This window comes from Sciurus vulgaris (genome assembly GCF_902686455.1).
Source record: "Sciurus vulgaris genome assembly, chromosome: 3".
Taxonomy (NCBI): domain Eukaryota; kingdom Metazoa; phylum Chordata; class Mammalia; order Rodentia; family Sciuridae; genus Sciurus; species Sciurus vulgaris.
In genome coordinates this window covers 170390437-170409450 of record NC_136463.1, presented here as the reverse complement: position 1 = coordinate 170409450, position 19014 = coordinate 170390437, and the positions used below count along the sequence as shown (strand labels likewise).

Below are 19014 nucleotides of genomic sequence, written 5' to 3'. Positions count from 1 at the left end.
CCATAGTTCTTTACATACCCCATCTTCACAGAAGCACTATGTCTTCCATTTTCTTTGAAGTCCTTTACTTCATAATATGTAAGTGCAAAACAATGCATATAAAATGCCATCAATTAATATCTGGCAATTAACTTCAAATGTTCCAAGGTCGCTCACTGGGAACTCAGAATGACTTGGCAGACTAAGGTTCCAGAAAAGTAACCAGACACAAGAGAAGGAATCAGCTATGTCTATGTCCTCTCGACTAAACAGCTGGCTGTCATACCAGCAATGCTTGGGAACCTGATTTGATTTGGAACACACAGAAAAGTCACAGATTCTAACACTTGGTGGTGGAATTCTTATGTCTTATCTCCAACCTAAAACAGGGGTTAGCAAACTCTTTCTCTAAAGGACAGAAGAGTAAATGTTTTTAGTTTTGCAGGCTATTCAATCTGTCACAACTCTTCAACTCCTCTGTTGTAACAAGATGGCAGCCACTGTAAGGCCTGTGATCCCAGCACCTCAGGAGGCCACTGCAGGAGGATCTCAGTTTGCAGTCAGCCTTACCAACTTAGCAAGACCCTAAGTAAATTGGTGAGATCTTGTTTCAAAATAATAATAAAAAGAAGTAGGGATGTAGCTCAGTTTAAAGTGCCCTTGGATTCAATATTCAGTACCAAAAAAACAAAACAAAAACAAAACAAAACAAAAAAAAAAAAACAAAAAAGCAGCCACAGACAATAGGAAGTAAATGGGCATGGCTGCATTTCAATAAAACTTTATTTTAAAAAGCAAGCTACAAGCTGGATTTGGTCTGCAAGCTATAATTTCCTAATCCTTGCCCCAAAATGAAAGCCAAAAATTCTAAGACAGTTAAAAAATAAAATCGAACTTCAGAGGTACTGGGTCAGTATTACTAAAATGAACTAAAAACATTCTCCAACTTACCCAATATCCCTAGCAGGTGAGCCCAGCTCCCTGCCTTCCTCAAGTTTCTCCTTTCCAGGCTGGTCCAGATGGATGGAAGACAGATGGGTGGCCACTTCAGCTACCCCAAGGGGCTGAAGGGAAGGAGAGGGAATAGGAGGAGTTTTATCTTCTCCAGGTGGTGGGGGGTCAACTACAGACCCACAGGCGGGGCTGGAACTGAGTCCACTGGCATGTGAGGCAAGGAGGTGAATGCTGATCCTTTTGGTACAGAAGACTGTACTGTCCAACTCCAAGGCATCTGAGGCACCAGGGAGGATCCTATCTGATCCAGCATCCTCCTGAGGAAACTGCTGGCTCGCCACAGATTTCCACTGCCTGCTCCTGTTGAGGAGGTTCCACTGGAGGCTGGGGTTCACAAAACAAGACTGTTCAAACTGGTAGCCTTGCCGTGGTATCTTCTCAAAACCTTTTGCAGTCAACTTCCTCACAGCCTCTGTGAAACGAACCTCTTTAGCTGAAGCCTGGGAATCAGAATTGTCATCCAGACCACAGGGATGTGGCTCTGTCCTCAAGGCTAATTTATTCTGGCTATACTGGGAAGAGGCAACACTGGTGGTGGATGTGTTGAGGGAGCTAGGAGTAGACAGAGTAGCAGGGGTGATATGGGCAGTGGCATGCTCTAGGACAGTGCCAGTGCTTTGGGGCACCTTATGATCAACAGGCTGGGGTGCATAGTCTCCTGTACCCCCTGAATGACGCCAGGAGATAGGCTGGACCTTGGGTGAGGATACTGGCTTCAGGCCCTCTATAGCCTGAGATAAAGGCACTTTAGTGCTACTTGGCCGCATGAAGGAATTGTTGTTCAGCATGGGCTTGTAGGAAGAGGACAGTGGAGACGGGATCTTCCCTGAGATGGCAGAGGCCAGGCTCCTCCTTGAAGGGCTTTCCCCAGCTGCTGCCAGTAAGAGGTATGGATCTGTGGATGAGGATGCCATGGGCTGAGCCATGGGGAAGACCGTGGAAGAAGCGGTTTTACTGGCAGTGAGACTGACAGGGAGGCTCTTCTGAGGGAGAGAAAAAGGTTTTTTTTCTGATCGGCTTGAACGCAAGCAGAAAGACTCCAGTTGCTGGTATGGCTTGTGCCTACTATTGGAGCGACGGTACAGCAGGGTATTGCTGAACAAGTCTGGGAGAGAGTGCAGGTAACAGGAGCTGCTGTGGCCTGCAATGACAGTTGTGGTCCCAGAGCTACATAAAGTGCTGGGGCAAAAGAAATAGGCTGGCTGGGGTGGAACCCCCAAGAGGCCTGAGCCCAACCCCGCCGACAGTGTGCCCACGTGCTTCTTCTCCAGCTTCCAGATTGGCTTCACCTGCTGATGGGCCTGTGACCAGACTTTGCACTCTGATGGTTTCTCAGGAGGTGGGGCAGGCACTGTGTCTGAGGAACCACGCTGCTTGAAGTTGCTTCCCCGGCGGAGGCCAATACTGTAGTGCTCTGCTCCTGCTGAGGCCATGAGGGGCCCACATCATGGCCATGTGGCCTCAGGGCCTGGCTCAGGTAAGATGCCACACATCTCCAGTGGCAACAGCTGCATCCCTGAAGTCTGTCGGCTGCAGGGGAGAGAGGGATGGGAATGCTGTAGTCCTGGGAGGATGGAAACTATGCTAGAGTGGCCCTCAGGTAAGCGACAAGTCCCGCTTCGGCCTTTCTTAGGCAACCAGTCTTGATCGCCATTTGGGGCCCTGCGAGAAGAACACTATGTTTCCAAGGAATTCCAAGTGGTCTTCCTGCTGCCCTCATCCAATCAGACTTTAAGGTTCCACCACTGTGAGGCTGCTCCCTGTATCTGCCTCTCACTCAGAAGGTGTGCTTTCCTCTCCAAAAACAGGTACATCTCTCTGTCTCACCATACACAATTTTCCCTGAGTGGCCACATTCCCTCACCTAAAACCAATGTGGCTGGGAATGAGGCAAGTCTGGAAATGGCAGAGACAAGCCAATATCTTCCTCCTCACCTACCAGTTCTGAACACTCAAAGATCATCTGAGAATGCATTTGACCTCTATTTCTCCCCAATCTTGCTCTCAGCTACCCCTAGTTTGGCCTGCTTTTCACAGTTAAGCATGACAAATTCAGACAGGAGCAGAGAATTCCCCTGCTAACCTTGGAGTTTATTCTGGAGCTAAAACAAAAATTTCATCTGTTCAAAAATCTTGAAGTCATACAGACTTAAATCCCAAGCAACATGTTAACAGGAAAAAGAAGAAAGAAAATGAAACTAAACACCAACATTATTTTTACTTACAGTGACTTTATTCCCAGCAGCCACAATGGGACAGAAGAGTTCAGGGAATGGAGAGGCAAGGAGGAGAAAAGTTTTCTTTACTCCAAAGCCCAGACTTCAGTTTGGGTTGCTCTTGGGGACAGAGTCTGTCTTCTCATTCATCGTTTCCTCTCGTGCAGAATCTCTGAACCAGTCTTGTAGTTCTGAGTCTTAATCTCTTCAGCATGGTCACTCTCTTTCTAAATCAAATTCACAAAATATTCCCGTTTTCACAACTGCAGGGAAAGGTGTTTGCTTTCACAGCAGCATGGGAGTGGGGATAACCAAGTCCATCTGTAAGAAGTCAGATGTCTGGGATAATTCTGAATGGAATCCTGCTATCCTCATCAGATGTTTCCAAAGAAAGGATGACACCTACAAACAACCTGCAAAAGCCATGTGGACATCACCTTCTTTTCCTGCAAAGGCTGACCTCCATGGATTCTTCCCCAAGGACAGTACAAAAAGTCACAATGTATCACTACCAATATTCAAAATAATAGTGTGCTAAAAACAGCATAAATGCTGAAACTAGATTTTGAGGTCAGTTTTACCTCAAAATGAGGTGACATAAAATAGATCTCTGCATAAGTCCTAACTGTGGAAACTGTAAATGGAACAATTACCCTGTGCACGTATGATAGGGAAGCACACACAACAGGAAGAGGCAAATCCTGCCAAAGACTTCACAAGACTGCACGTGTGCACGTTTATGAGTTAGGTTATTGTCAAGATTTAGTCCCAACTCAGTCCTCTTTCAGGAACCCACGTCTTGCCCTACCAATGTAACACAATGGACACACCAAAGTGATAGGAGAAAAAAGTATTAAGGAAATCAAGATTCAGGCTGGTATCCCCTGAAAAACAATCCCACTCAGAACTCCCTGTGTGCATCATGCTATCTCAGACTTTCATGCCTTAATAAGAGCTGGTACAGGCCTTCATGGGTGAAGCATGTAGGAGCACACCACTGCTGCCACATCAATGCCACAGACAACCCCACACTCCCCCAAAGCCACTGGCACTCACTGCATAATACCTCGGGGCTAGGTGACGAGCTCCTCTCTGTCACCACACACTGCTCAGTTTTGCCTGAGTCCCACCATGTAAATCCTTAGTGCTAGGAACATGGACACAAGCAGTCTGACATCCAACTGGCTTGCCTTTTAATCCAAATGAGGAAGAAGGCTAAGAACAAACTCCCACCCTCCTAGAAGCTTTGGGTAGCCCAATCCCAGACAGTGTGAAGCAGGCCAGCTCAACAAATGCCAGAGCAGGGTAGATTCTCTTCTCTTCTCTCCAATTGATGGGATTTCAGGGCTCCGGTGTCTACACCAGACACTTTCATTCCTAGTCTCCTCTCACAGTTCCCATGATGTGTAGGATGCCAACATGAAGGGGCACCTGTCTTCCTAAAGAAAGATATGTGCAGCAAGGGCCAAGTTCATAAGGTATTTCTGTAACTCTGAGAAAGAGCTCCACAGCTAGTCAGAGACATCTACGTTGGCTAGGATGGCTGAGTCAGGTAGTGCTGAGCAAAGACAAATTTGTCATGTCACATACTCTGCAGAGAATAGTTCCAAGAATGGGAAGTAAATAGTAACACTCCACAACAGTTATCATATACGAGGATTCCAAACTGGTTTCAGTGTTTTTGGTTCAGAAGTAGTTATCTGGCTTACAGAAAGACATGATGGTTGCTAATATAACTTCCTTCTTTCTCCTTGTACTGATTCCTAGTGAAATTAAAACCTTACACAATGAGAAGCAGAAACCTAGCTAGAACATTCAGGAAAACTTTGTCCTAGGCCCCCAACCTCTGCCACAGGTCACCTTTACCTGTATGTTATCCAGTGGCTACAGGGGTGTTAAGTAGTAAAACTTAAAAAAAAAAAAAAACTTGCAAAGGTTCAAAATCTAAGAAGTTGAAAAGCAAGAAAATAATTCCAAAAGCTAATGCATCAATACTAGTGAGTTCTGCCATAAAGTCAAAGCACAGACAGGCAAAGAATGTCTGGGAACCAAAAACCATGGTGCCACTCCAAGGCAGTTTTTTGCAAGGTCATCAAGCCCTTCCCTGTAGTATACTCTTGGCTTATGAGACAACGTCTGGGAGACCCTTCTCCCAGACTCTTAAATTTCTAAGTGCACCATAATGACACACTCTATGTGTGTGACTTTAATTCCAAGACAAACTGCCCATCTCCCAGGCAATATTTAGGACAAGACATCAAAGAAAAAAGAACAGAAAGGAAAGATATTTGTGTATGTAAAAGGCCACTGATGTAAATCTTGCTTCAAATATACTCAACTTATACAAATCTAAACTCATAAAGACCAAATGATGATTATACAAGTTTTAAAAGGATTTACCACAAGCTCTGCTATTTTCATTCAGTTTGCATACACTTTTAGCCACATATGTATGCCACTGAAAGACAAGCAAAAGCATTCATACTTACTGTCTTTGACTAAGTCCAAAGGATTCTCCATTTGCTGACAGTCCAACTAGCAGCTTGCAAAGAATTCACTTTAGGAGCCAATAAACTCACCTCACCTGGAAAATAACTTTGAATAATCTAACATTTTACAGAGTCAATGATCTAACATTTTCTTGTTCCTACATATGATCCCTGGGGAACAGGAGGGCTTAAAAAGCAAAAAGGACACAAACACTGACCTATAGCCTGCAGAGTTCAAGTTTAGAAGAAAATAAGTATATTTCTGTGGCTAAGTTCTTCAATCTTGGTCCAAACAGGAAAGCACCCAGCTGAAAGGCAAGTAAAGTTCAGTTGGGAGGACCTAACTTGGAAGAAAATTTCCTCTGGATCGTTCTCAGGACATCTGACTGGACTGTGCAAAACCAAAAGTCTGGAAGAAGGCTGGGGTTGTGGCTCAGTGGTGGAGTGCTCACCTAGCATGCATGAGGCTCTGGGTTCAATCCTCAGCACCACGTAAAAATAAAATAAAGGTATTGTATATGCCTACAACTAAAAAAAAAAAAGTCTGGAAGAATATACACTCCACTGTTAATGATGGTCAGGGGAGAAGAGGGGATGAGGACTAAGCAAAGGAATGTGAGGGGGATATTTGATAGTTTACTTCAAGGCATCTGTCTTGCTTAATTTTTAAACCAAAACCATGTTATTACTTGTGCAAAGTTGCCCAGGAAGTCTCTAGAGCAATCCTCCTCCCTTCAGTCATGCTGCACCAGCAGCTACCACCTCCTGGTGACTTCTGCCAAGCCCAGCCCTAGTCAGCAGTGAATTATATTCCAGTGCTGAATCTACACAGCTGGAATATTCCAGGACAGACAGGAGAGAGTACCCACTAAGTAGTTGTGAGAGATCAAATTAGAAAATTCACATGAAGTCAAACTAGTGGGGCTGACTATAACTCCAGCAACTTGGGATGATCACAAGTTTAAGGCTAGCTTCTGCAACTTAGCAAGGCCCTAAGCAAACTGTCTCAAAATAAAAAACAAAAAGGGCTGGGGATGTAGCTCATGGGTAAAGGGCCTCTGGGTTCAATCCCCAGTACAAAAAAAAAAAAAAAAAAAAGAAGGAAGAAAGGAAAGAAAGGAAAGAAAGAACACATGAAGCATATAAAAGCATAGTACCTGGCCCATACTAAACATCTGTGTCATGGTAGTTCAGACCCTCCCTTTTATTGGCACCCAATGATCTCATTTTTTCCCCTCAGCCCTTTTACAAGCTTCCGAGAAGGGGGAAGATACAAGGAGCAGGCGATAATTATCCCACCGCAAAATTTTAGCTAAGACAGCAATGTTCTTTTATAAAATACCTAACTGTCTTGTTATTTAGGAGCTTTTGTGAAATTTATTATACTACCAGCAACTAGATTCTCTAGCTGCACGTGTGACTTGGCACTAAAGGGCAACCGAAAAGTACTTTGGGACATTCCAGGAGAAGGTATGGAGAAAACAAAACCTCTTCCATTCCTTTGCTTTCAGGTCTTGTTATGGTTTTTATAATTAGATTTTGGCTAGCATTTCTGAAAACACTAGGTGAAAGAGTTAAAAAGTAACTGTTACTCAACTGCCCAGACCTTGTTTCTAAATACCATCTGTTAACATGAGGAGCCAGAGCTCTGCAAGAAATGGCTCATTCCCAGGCTGGGGTAGAGAAGCAGGAGATAAGCCCAGAATACCTTGTACAGTCAAAAAGTAAGGAAGGGCTAAAAATCTGATAGAAATATCAAAAGATTAAAGGAACAGCCAATCTCTTCTCTGCCCCTCAAGTGCTAGGGATGGAACCCAGGGATTCATTCATGCTAGGCAAGTGCTCTGTCACTTAACTACACCCCCAGCCCCTAATATCATCCTTAATAGTAAAACACCAGATGTTTCTCCTCTAAGACTGGGAATAAGAAACTATTACAGATTAGAGGAATTTAAGACATGACAAATAAATACAATGTATGATCCTGGGCCATGCAAAGGATATTGTTGGAAGAACTGACAGTATTTGAATAAGGTCTACAGATTAAATAACAGTATATTGAATCAATGTTAATTTCCTGAATTTGATGGTTATACTGTGGCAAGGTAAGAGAATATCCTGGTTTTAATAAACATTCAGGATGCTTTAAAGAAGTATTCAGATATAAAGGGCATCATGTATGGAACTTACTTTCAAATAACTTAAAAAGAGAATACATATAAGAGAATATTAATGAATAATAAACCAAGTATGGTAAAAAATACTGGCATTAAATCAATCTGGGTAAAGTGTAGTGGGAATGCTTCATACTATTTTTTTTTTTTTTTGTAACTTTTTTGTCATTTCCAAATAAAGCTTTTTTTAAATAAATCATTGCTATTTAAAGGAAAGCTTGGTTTTCCTCAGACCAGAAGGCAGGTAGCACATAATGAACTTGGACTTTCCTATAAAGTATACAGAAATGGAGTTTGCACGTAAACAGCCCAAATCAATGGACTTGCTCCTTGATCCATTACCTGCAGTGGGCTTGACTGGGGAATCCACCTGTCATTTCTAAGGCATAAGAACAAAAGTCACTGCCAGGCACAGTGGTGCACCCCTGTAATCCCAGCAGCTAAGCAGGCTGAGGCAGGCAGATCGAAAGTTCAAAGCCAACCTCAGCAAAAGCAAAGCACTAAGTAACTTGGTGAGACCCTGTCTCTAAATAAAATACAAAATAGGTCTGGGGATGTGGCTCAGCGGTCAAGTGCCACTGAGTTCAATCCCTGGTATACCTCACACCCAAAAAAGAACAAAAGTCACATACTTAATATGAGGAACACTATAACAGGCATCTTTTAAATGTAGCCACCTAAAGATGAACTATTCATCCACCACATACCACCCTAAACTGCCAATGAATTTGCAAACTCTGGCTCAATCCAGGGAGAAGGCAAACACCTGAGCCTGGCACATTAAGTTTAACAGAAGCACTTTGGGGTCCATCAACACACAACAGGGGCAGGGGAGGCCTCCCAATACTTAGAGGGTAGTGTGTCTAAACCTGATTGTACCTGAAAACCTCACTGCCCAGCAAAACCCAAGTCCTTGTCTTGCCCTTAATAGAAAAACAGGTGCCGTCAGCAGCAAGCAAAGAAACAGTAACCCAAGAGGCTGGGATAACGACTCAGGACTAAAGAGATAGAAGCGAGGAAACTGGGAAGTTCAAGAGCTTCTGTAACCGTTATTCAAGGAGGGAACACATTATCTTTTAATCTCCTTAAATTAGACAGGAATGTCAGATTTTAGCAAAGCTGTGCCAGGGGTCACGGCAAGAACACTAATGAATCAATCATATTCCTCCTTTGCCCAATTAATCTTTTAGAGCTAGGGGCAGGAAATAAGCTGCAATTGCACACACACACAAAAAGACTTGAATAAAAAAAAAAAATCCAGGCCCTGGAACAGGCACCCAAGTAACAGAAATTCCCAACAGGCCTGCAGTAATAAGGACTTCTCCCTAACCTCAGCAGATCTTCACTTCCACTCAATCCATCAACAGGTCTTTCGAGCTTCAAATACAGGTCTCTAAATTGGTCTGTTCTTCCCCATTCCCATAGTCATTAGCTCAGTCAAGCCACCATCACCTCTCACCTGCTGGTTCCTTTGCTTCTATTCTTCCTCCTCCTCATAATCTGTTTTCGAGGCAGTGGCCACAGTGCTCTTCTTAAACATAGCTTAAAGCCGTCTGACGCTCCAAGGCGTAAGTGACCTGACTCTTGACTGTCTGTCTGACCTTATCCAGAGCCACTCTCCTCACCAGGCATGTTCCCACTGCTGCATCTTTGTTGCTCCTGAAACGATCAGATCCCTGAATGGCCAGTTCAGTCCCCTCATTCAGTATTGAGCTAAAGAGGCCTCCCTGTCAACACTATCTAATATTGTCCCACCCACAATCGTTCCCTATTGTACTACCTTGTTTTATTCCATTTCATTCCACTACTATCTAAACGTGTTATATTTTAATACTTCCTTATACTTGCCTAAAAATACAATAAAAGGGTAAAGAACTGATTCTTTACAAAAGATTACCAACAGGGTTGGAAACACTGAGATTAGAGACTTCCCTTTGTATACCTTTTCTAATATTTTAATATCTGAGTTACGTAAATGAAGCACCTAATAACCTATTTAGTATATTATAAAATGAAAAATTCAATTACTCATGCATTTCTTTGTTATTTGCCTATCTTCCAGAATGACAACTCTTTGAGAACAGGGACTTTATTTATACAGTGTATGTCCAGCAATAGAAATGTAATCAAGTCACATTAAATATGTACTAAATAAACAAATGCATCTACAACAATTATGACCAGCTAAGCTTTAATGTGCTAATTCACAACACAGCACAGAAGACTTCACCTCTGGTCATCAAAAGGGCTATGTGGGGGACACATACCAAGGAGTTCTCTGGTGGCCACCAGCTGAGTGTCCTTTAGTTCAATACAACTCTGACACTATCTACCTTAAGATAGCTGAGATCCCAAAGGTTAAGGACTTAATTCCACCTTACATTCAAGATTGTAGTAAGTCTCAGGTGGTGATCCATGCTTCTGACAAATCAACTAAAAATTCGGGTTCCCACAAGCCTGTCCTTGGTCATGAAGAATATGCTAGAGTAGCTTACAGAACTGAAGGAAACTTTTTCCCTCCGCACCCCCTCCACATACTTCCAAGTTTCAGCAATCTGGAAGCTCTCTAAACCCTGCCCTTTGTAGGTTTTAGGAAGGTTTCTTTATATAGGCACAACTGATTAAATCAATGACCACTGGAGATCAACTCGACTTCAGCTCCACACCCCTCCCCAGACTGGGGGTGGGACTGAAAGTTCCAGCTGTCTAATCACATGATTGGTTCCCCTGGCAACCAGCCTCCTATGCAAAGGCTTTCCGGAAGCCAGGGTCGTCTAACTAGCACACAAAAAGACACTCATCACTTAAAAGATTAAATGATATTAGGAACTGTGTGCCAAAAAACAAGGGCAGAGGCCAAACATCAATTTTTTTATTACAACATATCACACCAGCAAAGTCAGATTGACCTCTTCATATTAAATGTGTGCCCCTTACCTCCATCTCCTCGTTGCTACTTATTTACTTGGCACATTAACTCTGTCACAGCTACGCCCAACTCCTTCTAGAGTTAGTGTCTTTCTTCTTCCATGGAACCCTCCAAAATTCTCTACAGTTCCTCTCACATCAAACCTATCTGTCCTCACAATTTCAAATATTACCAGCAGGAGGAAAATCACTGCAGACCAGATCACTCTCAAGCTTCATGTCTACATCACCAACTGCCTGCTTCACCTAATCCAAATTCATGTCCAATCACTTCCATCTAGCATTATCCAACTGGCTCTCTACTCCTGACCTTCCACTTCCCTTCAGTGGAAACTTCGGTTTCCTAGTAACCTAAGAGGAAAACTTAAGTATTTCTGACTTCTTCCTTTCTCTTATTTCCCCACCTGGGCACGGTGGCACACACCTGTAATTCTCACTACTCCGGAGGCTGAAGCAGGAGGCTCACAAGTTCAAGGCTAGCCTGGGCAACTTAGCAAGACCTTGTTTCAAAATAAAAGAAAATAAAAAGGGGTTGGGAGTGTAGCTCAGTGATAAAGCATCCCTGGGTTCTAACCCCATTTCTGGGGTGGGAGTGGATGGGAGAACCCTCTCCTTGATTTCACCAAAGTCAAACCACTCATGAAACATGAGAGTCTGTCTTCATACCATTTTTCTTCTTTTTATTATTTCCACCACCACTCCAGATGCAGACTTGCTGCAACAGCATCCAAACAGAAGTTTGGGCCTCCAGGGTCTGCCCTTCCTAAGTTCATCCTGCAGAAAATCTCCGGAATAATTTTGCTCAAATACTGCTTGATCAGCTCATTCCCTTTTCAAAAACTGCCCATGAACCCTCACTACACATCACGGTGGTCCACCAACTACCTGCATCAGAATAACCTGAGATACAGACCTGAGCCTAACCTTCAGTGATGATTCAGTTGTTCTGGAGTGCAGCTCGGAATCTATATGTTTAACAAACATTTCAAATAAACTGTTGTGATTGTCAATTTAAAAAAAATCCAGATTTCTTAAATTTGAGTTGTAAGACCCCTTAGTCTATATAACATATATTTTTAGGCTTATTTCCATTTCTTCCCATCTTGAACTCTGTCATATGAACTGTGCTTACACTAAACTCCTAAATAAACCTTTCAAATGCCTATCTACAGAGCTTTACTAATGAAGTCTCTTCCTTCTGACTCCTTACCTATTTTATCTACCTTTTCCTGACCTGGCTCAAGTCCCACCTTCTCTATGAGTACCTGTTGTATATTCTATCCATTTGATACTCTGCCAAAACTCCTTCCATGTGGTAATGCCATATAAATGCCATGATGTTTTTTGCAAGAAATCGTATGTATCTACAAGAGACAAATGCAGAACTATTCTGGTAGAAGTGGTGTGGAATGAGTACTGCCCCAGTTTGGTCTACCACTCAACAGTAACTACCCAAGTCTCCTCCCCCAACAATTTCATGGGGCACTAGGTTTCCCAGAACAAAGTTTAAAAACTGACTTGGAGGTGATGAACATGTTCAATGTCAATCATATGTCCACAAAGCTGTTAAAAATAAAACACCAATAAAAAATTGGCTAAAGGGATAAGAATAGAGGTAAAGAATTGCAGAGTTTTCTACAAGTCAAACAAAATGACCTCAAACATTCCTTTCTAGCCCAGTACCAAGACACTATTGTCAAGGACAGGACTGCTGCAATAGCATCCCCACCAAAGTCCCAGACTCCAGATTCTCCCCTTCTAAAAGCATCTGAAGAACTGATCATCCACAATATTCAGAAACTGCCTGTCCAGTTCAGTCCAATCTCTGTGGTAATTTTGTCTCAAGTTTCCTCAAGCAGGCATGAAGGATTAGTGGCCTATGCCAGAGAATCTATTGCTGTTGTCTCAAACCATCAAGTCTCTAAGGAACAGGCCCAGATCTTCTTGGACAGGTTTCTATTTCTACAAAAAGCAATTATTCATTACCCACTGATTAAATCATTCTCCTAGACTGCACCAGGGATATGGCACTTGGGATCTGCGGTTTTCTTTTCCTCCTTCATCTAGGTGTTTTCCCTCATCACTAGGGGAACTCAGGACATCAGAAATGGTTAGGAGTATGCAATCCACAAGATCTCTGATGACATTACTCCAACTACTCAATTGTTGTTAGAAGATATAAATGACTCACCTGGTACCAAACTGACAAGGGAGAAGTGTAGGAATCAGACCCATTTTCTCTTATAAGATAAATTCCAAACTATGTCTCCCTAAAGCAAATTGAATGAGCAACTTAAAGCCATACTGAGGAAGATCAGTTTCCAAGACATAAGGAGGAGTGCCAGTATCACAAGTAAAGATATATGAAGTCACAGGAAGCTTTGGCAGAACACAGTTCAGTAATGCAAAACTGAGGAAAAGATATAGGTTACAGCAGCTAGAGCAGAAGGAGGTAAATCTACTACTGAAAAGGTTTTATGTAGAGTTTGGCAACCAGCTCTCCTGAAGCCTTGATCTTTATCAGCTGTGAAAGGAAACGCCTTCCTCCTCAGGTGAACACTGTAGTGGCAGCACTAAAAGCCTGGTTCACAGACCCTCAGAGGACACTGAGACTCAGAGATTCTGCTGGGTCAAAACTATTTTCGCATCAGAATTAAGACAGAATATACATTTTTTCTTTTTCTGTGCTGATCTTAGAGCAGTGCTTTTGTTAAACCAATAATGAGTAAAACAGCGGCACCTTAGCATGAATCAGGACAATGCCAAGTTCAACCCATCACTCTTATATACTTCTTTGCCACACAGTGAAAGAATGTCAGTTTTGCCTGATGACAATGTCAAAATCATATTGAATCTCAACCCTTAAGTATGCCTCTAATATTCTGTATGATAAAATGAGAGGTAGGGGCATTGGAGACTCAAGGGTAGACCACATGTGTGAGGACCTGGGTCCCATTTACAGCATTGCAAAAGGGGGAGAGAGAGAGAACGCACATACAACACACACGATGCATACAGGGGATGAAGGCTCTTTCTAATAAAGCACTGTGTGATTATATGAATTGCAAGATTTTTCTGTGGGACACCATGTTTACTTGAAAGAATGAATGACATAAGTGACAGTTCTTCAGACTTTAGAATTTGTCAGACACTTTCTGGAAAATGAAACAAAGTAAGCCTGTCACTTCAAGGAAAACAGCTGACAGTATTTGTTGCCAATGATAAAATATGAGGTTCCAAGAGAAAATTAGAATTTTGGCAGAACTGTATCTGCAACTAGGAGCTTGACAGTTCCCTGGTACTGCACTGCTTTTCTGAAGCCACTGTGGTGATTATGAAATGATTTTTTGATACTGTATAACAAAATGTGTTAACATTTGGAAGATCTACATTACTCAACCAGTATCATCCAACTATCTACCACATGGTGTTACAAAGTCATGTGTGGGTATAAGATCCAAAGTGAGAGATGGGTAGATTTTTTTTTCTTTTGTTTTGTAGTCGTGCATGGACAACCTGCCTTTATCTTTTATTTATTTTTATGCAGTGCTAAGGATCAAACCCAGTGCCCTACACATGCTAGGCAAACGCTCTTCCACCGAGCTACAGCCTTAGTCCAAGACGGATAGATTTTAATGTGACAACGTATAAAAAATTCATTGATAACATTTCAGATTACATGCTGCAACTAAGCTTTACAAAATCAGCCCTTGTTTTGTGTAATATCAAAGAATATCCAGAATTCCCCACAAAGCTCTTGAAATACTTCTCCATTTTCCAGCACTATCTCTGTGAGGTTGGATTTTCCACAGAATTCAACCAAACTACATGTCACAACAAAGTGAATGCAGAAATAGAAATGAAAATCTAGTTGTCTTCTATTAGGCTTGACATTAAACAGAACTGCCAAAACACCACTCCGCTTATTAATCTTTTTAAAACAATAGCATTTTTCATTTTTAAAATGTGACTTATAAGCTGGATGTGGTGGCACACACCTATAATCCCAGAGATTCAAGAGGCAGGAGGATCACAAGTGTAAGGCCAGGCCAACCTCAGCAATTTAGTAAGACTCTGTCTCAAAATAAAAAATAAAAAAGACTGGGGATGTAACTCAGTGGTATAACACCCCTAGGTTTAATCCCCAGTACACCCCACCACACACACTTGGGTTAACCAGAACTTGTGTTAAAAAATTCTACTTATGTTAATAGTGGGCTTACTAATAATGGATTTATTATTTCCAAATGAATTAATACTTAAGTTTCTAATATGATAAATATTGAGCTATAAACCAGGCTCAGCAACACAATCCTATAATCCCAGCACTTGGGAGGCCAAGGCAGGAGGACTGCAAGTTTGAATTTGGGCAACTCGGCAAGACCCTGTCTTAAAATAAATGAGAAATAAAAGGAGCTGGGGATGTAGCTCAACAGTTAAAGTGCTCCTGGGTTTAATTCCCAGTACCAGTACAACTCCGACACACAAAGTTGAAATATATATCCCACACTAAAATAAATAAATACACACAGAAAATTTAAAAAAGCTGTTTGGAAAGAGTTTTGAGTTGAAAAGACCTGGGAACTGCTGGTCTGGAGCAGCACTGCCTGCTGGACATCCATCAGGGTTCTGAAGTACAAAGTCCTTGTATTTGGGGGTCCAAGAGAAATTAATTAGCACTGTCAGTATTTGTTCCCAGTTCTGCCAGAAGAGAGAGTGAGAAGTTTAGAACATTAAAAAAACCTCTCTGCACTTCACTGGCAGACCAAGATACATGGTCCCATACTAAAATCCAGGCAGACTGTGATCAGACAATTCCAAGGTCATATAAAGAAATGCTAAACTCAAATCCAGGTCGTGAGTATCAAAGAGATCCTGAAGTTAAGGTTTCATCTAATTTTTCACCAAGTGACAGCTTCCACTCACATATTCATTGTTGTGTTCAGCTTGCTTTCTGTCTCCTCTTCCTTCGCCCATCCTTTCAATGTTGGTTTTCCCCTGAGCTCAGTCCTGTCACTTTGCCTGGCACATAGGAAACACTCAACAATGACAGTTGCAATTATTCTCCCACAACAACCTCTTCCATCCCAGGACTCCGACCAGTTCTACATTCTCAACTCTATCACCCAAACTTCCTGGGCCTTTCTATCTAGATGTGTTACAGGACTTCAATTCAGCAGATCTAAAATGTAACTCCTTCATCTTTCCTCACAAAGCTGCTCCTCCTCTTAACAGTTCTTCTAGCACCACCACCAATGTGGCCACTAAAGTCAGAAACTTAGATCGTTCCACATCACTCGTTGTCCCACTCCCCCTGCATCTACTGTTACCAGGTTTTGTCAATTCTAACAGATTTAACATCTCCCTAAACCCTCTCCATTCCTACTATAGCAACCCTCATTATCTCCAGCCTCAATCACTATAATAAGTTTCTCATTGGCTCCAGTCTAAAATCCTTCCTAGTCAACCCACACCCTGGCACTATAGAACCTCAGACACAAATCTGATGTTATTTCCCTGCTATTATCTTTTCATGTTTTTCCTGGAACACAGCTGTCAAATGATTTTACTCATATAGCACCAAAATACTTTTTTAAACCATGTATTCTTCAGGTTGACATCTAACGGAAAAAAAAGTCACATGAGGCGGAGCACACCTGTACTCTCAGTGGCTTGGGAGACTGAGGCAGGAGTATTACAAGTTCAAAGTCAGACTCAGCAATTTAGTGAGGCCCTAAGCAACTTACCAAGACCCTGTCTCAAAAAAAAAAAAAAAAAAAAAAAAAAAGACTGGGGATGTGACTCAGTGGTTAAGTGTCCCTGGGTTCAATCCCCCATACCAGAAAATTTGAAATTAAAGTTTTAAAATAAAAAAAAATTTTTTTTGGTGCCAGGTATCAGACCCAGGGCCTATGCATGCTACTACTGGGCTACATCCCCAGCACTGACATCTTAAAATTTTTCATCACAAATTTAAAGTTTATTTTTTCGTTAGGAGGAGATGGCAAACGTTAAACATTTTATAAAAATAAATGTTAAGAATTGTGATTTTTTTTTTTTTAAGTGCTGGAGATCAAACCTAGTGCCTCATGCATGCTAGGCAAGTGCTCTACCACTAAGCAGCATCCCTAGTTCAAGAATTGTAATCAGAATAGAGATTTTATCATTTGATTTGATAAAATAGGTTTTTACTATCTTGTTGAGTAGCACTCTAAACTAAGAGAAATCTAAAATTTTGTTTCTTGCAAGTTTTATCAAATGTAGCTTTAAAAACCCAAGATCTCTTAACACATTCCAGTTACATATAACTGTTGTACTCTTTTGAATGCAGAACATGCCAACAAGCAACAAGTTTCATTTGAACAGCAATGTGTACTAGACAGGCAAAGGCAGGAAGCCATCTGGGTTTGGGAGACAATCACTAAAGAAGGCTTTCCTGAAATCAACATTCCCAAAGTATTCCTAACCTGGCATCTGAGGAGGATAAAATATAGGAAGTGTGAAGAACATGCTCCCTCCTCCCCATTTAAGGGAAGTTAAGAAAAGTTCATTTGAAAGCTGCAAGTCTGGGAATGTATTCATCTAAAGCTATACATGCAGTAATATCCCTCAGAAGTCTTCGTCCCTGATGACCCAGTTTGAAAACTACTGCTCTGGAGAACACAGTTCTAATCCAGCAAAATATCCAAGGCCTTTTGTGATCTAACTCCTGTTAACTTCCCTCTTCCTATTTGTCCCAGGATGGCTCCCAACAAACTGTTCAGGTCTGTCAAACTGATTCAGGTTTGTGCTTTTTTCAAGTCTTGCTGAATCTTTCTAAGCCAATTTGTTATCTGAAATATCCTCACATCTTTTTATTCCCAGAAAACACTTGATAACTTTTCAAGGATAGGTTTTGTCCAATCCGTAAGTAACTGGTAACTTCCTGGGTGCAAACGGGGTAGTTTTTATGATAATGGGGCCTCTGTACTTATTCCAAGTGAAAGAATGGGATGTATCAGTATCCCAAAGGCTCCACCAGATGCCTGATGATTGGCTGAATCAACAGGTGCTTAAATTAAGGAAAAAGTGATTTGTAGTATCTAAAATGACCCAATAGAGGACGGATTAAACATTTCCTAGATCCAGAATGGGAATACGAAGACCAGGGGGAACAGGGATAATGTACCTTTCCAAGCAAGTCTAGTTTAAATGTTTCTCTTCTATTCTATCACAGCCCACACCACAGTATGGAAAATGCTTGTTTACCTGATTAAAAATCTCCCCTACACTATTAAGTTCCGTGGAAACACGTTTGTCTTGTTTGCTACTATGGTCTCTCGGTTACTTTTCACAGTGGCCTGGCTCAGTAAATATTTGTCGATGTTTAAAAGTTGGTTATAAACTAAGAGGAGAAATAGATGGAAAAATGAAAAGTTCCACAGATCTCAGAATCTGCTAGACTCTACAGAGTTTTAAAGTAGCTACCCACGTTAAACTCGGCCCTGAAGCCTGGGAATAGCTTAGGCTCCCACCTAGACAAGGGGAATTTAAACCGCGGCGCGGCGGGAAAGAGGCGGCACGGGGACCAGGACCCAGGGGATGCTATAGGGTTCGGCCACCCAGAGCCAAAGCCAACCAAGTTCACCAGCGTGGCCGCGCGGAGACAGACTCCAACGAGGCCGGGGAGAAGGCCGCGGCCCCCTCTCCAATGGAAGGATGGAAAGGAGGTGAGCCGGAAGCGGGACTGGGGCGGGCGAGGCCGGAGGGCTGGGGACCCACGTTGGAGGACTCGGGTAAAGGAGGGGCGAGAGCGACGGGCCGGCGGAGAGTCTGGGGTCGGTCCCCGGCTCCGCAGTCACACTCACCCAGAGAACCCAGGCTTGCCCGGCTCCGCGTCGGCTCCGCGATGCTTCCTCCCTCCGCCTGCTGGGCGAGCGGGCGACCTCAGGCGCCCCTAGCAACCACGCACCGCCACGCGACCCGCGCACTCAGCTACCGACGCCGCTGCCGCCTGCCACGCACTGCGCGCGCCCCCAGCGGACAGACCGAGGGCCTGGAAGGGGCGGGCGTGGGCGGACGAGGAGCCAGCGCGCTGAATCTCGGGCCTTCGGAGGCCTGTGGGGAAGGGCGGGCACCGGCCTTGCGCACGCGCAGTCCCTTCCGGCGAGCGGAATTCTGGGAGAGGTAGTCCAGACGTAAAGGCTCCTTTCTGGGAATCCAGTACTTCACCTT

At 42.8% G+C, this 19014-nt stretch overlaps 1 protein-coding gene across 9 annotated transcripts in view; it reads right to left on the bottom strand.

Moving 5' to 3' along the window:
- The window catches only part of TTLL4 (tubulin tyrosine ligase like 4), a 33808-nt gene extending 14916 nt beyond the window's left edge, over positions 1-18892 (bottom strand). For 4 of the 9 annotated variants that reach the window (XR_013763030.1, XM_079135213.1, XM_079135214.1 and 1 more), the window contains exons 1-3: positions 18648-18892; positions 3219-3436; positions 931-2523 (exon numbers count right to left, since the gene is read on the bottom strand). Coding sequence is in view for 8 of the 9 variants with exons in the window: in XM_079135213.1 (XP_078991339.1) it covers positions 931-2426 (1496 nt within the window). In the remaining variant the exon portion in view is untranslated. Of the gene's footprint in view, positions 1-930; positions 2524-3218; positions 3531-18647 lie in introns of all 9 variants that reach the window. The other 5 variants (XM_079135209.1, XM_079135210.1, XM_079135208.1 and 2 more) reach the window with 5 other exon arrangements.
- Positions 18893-19014: the final 122 nt, after the last annotated feature.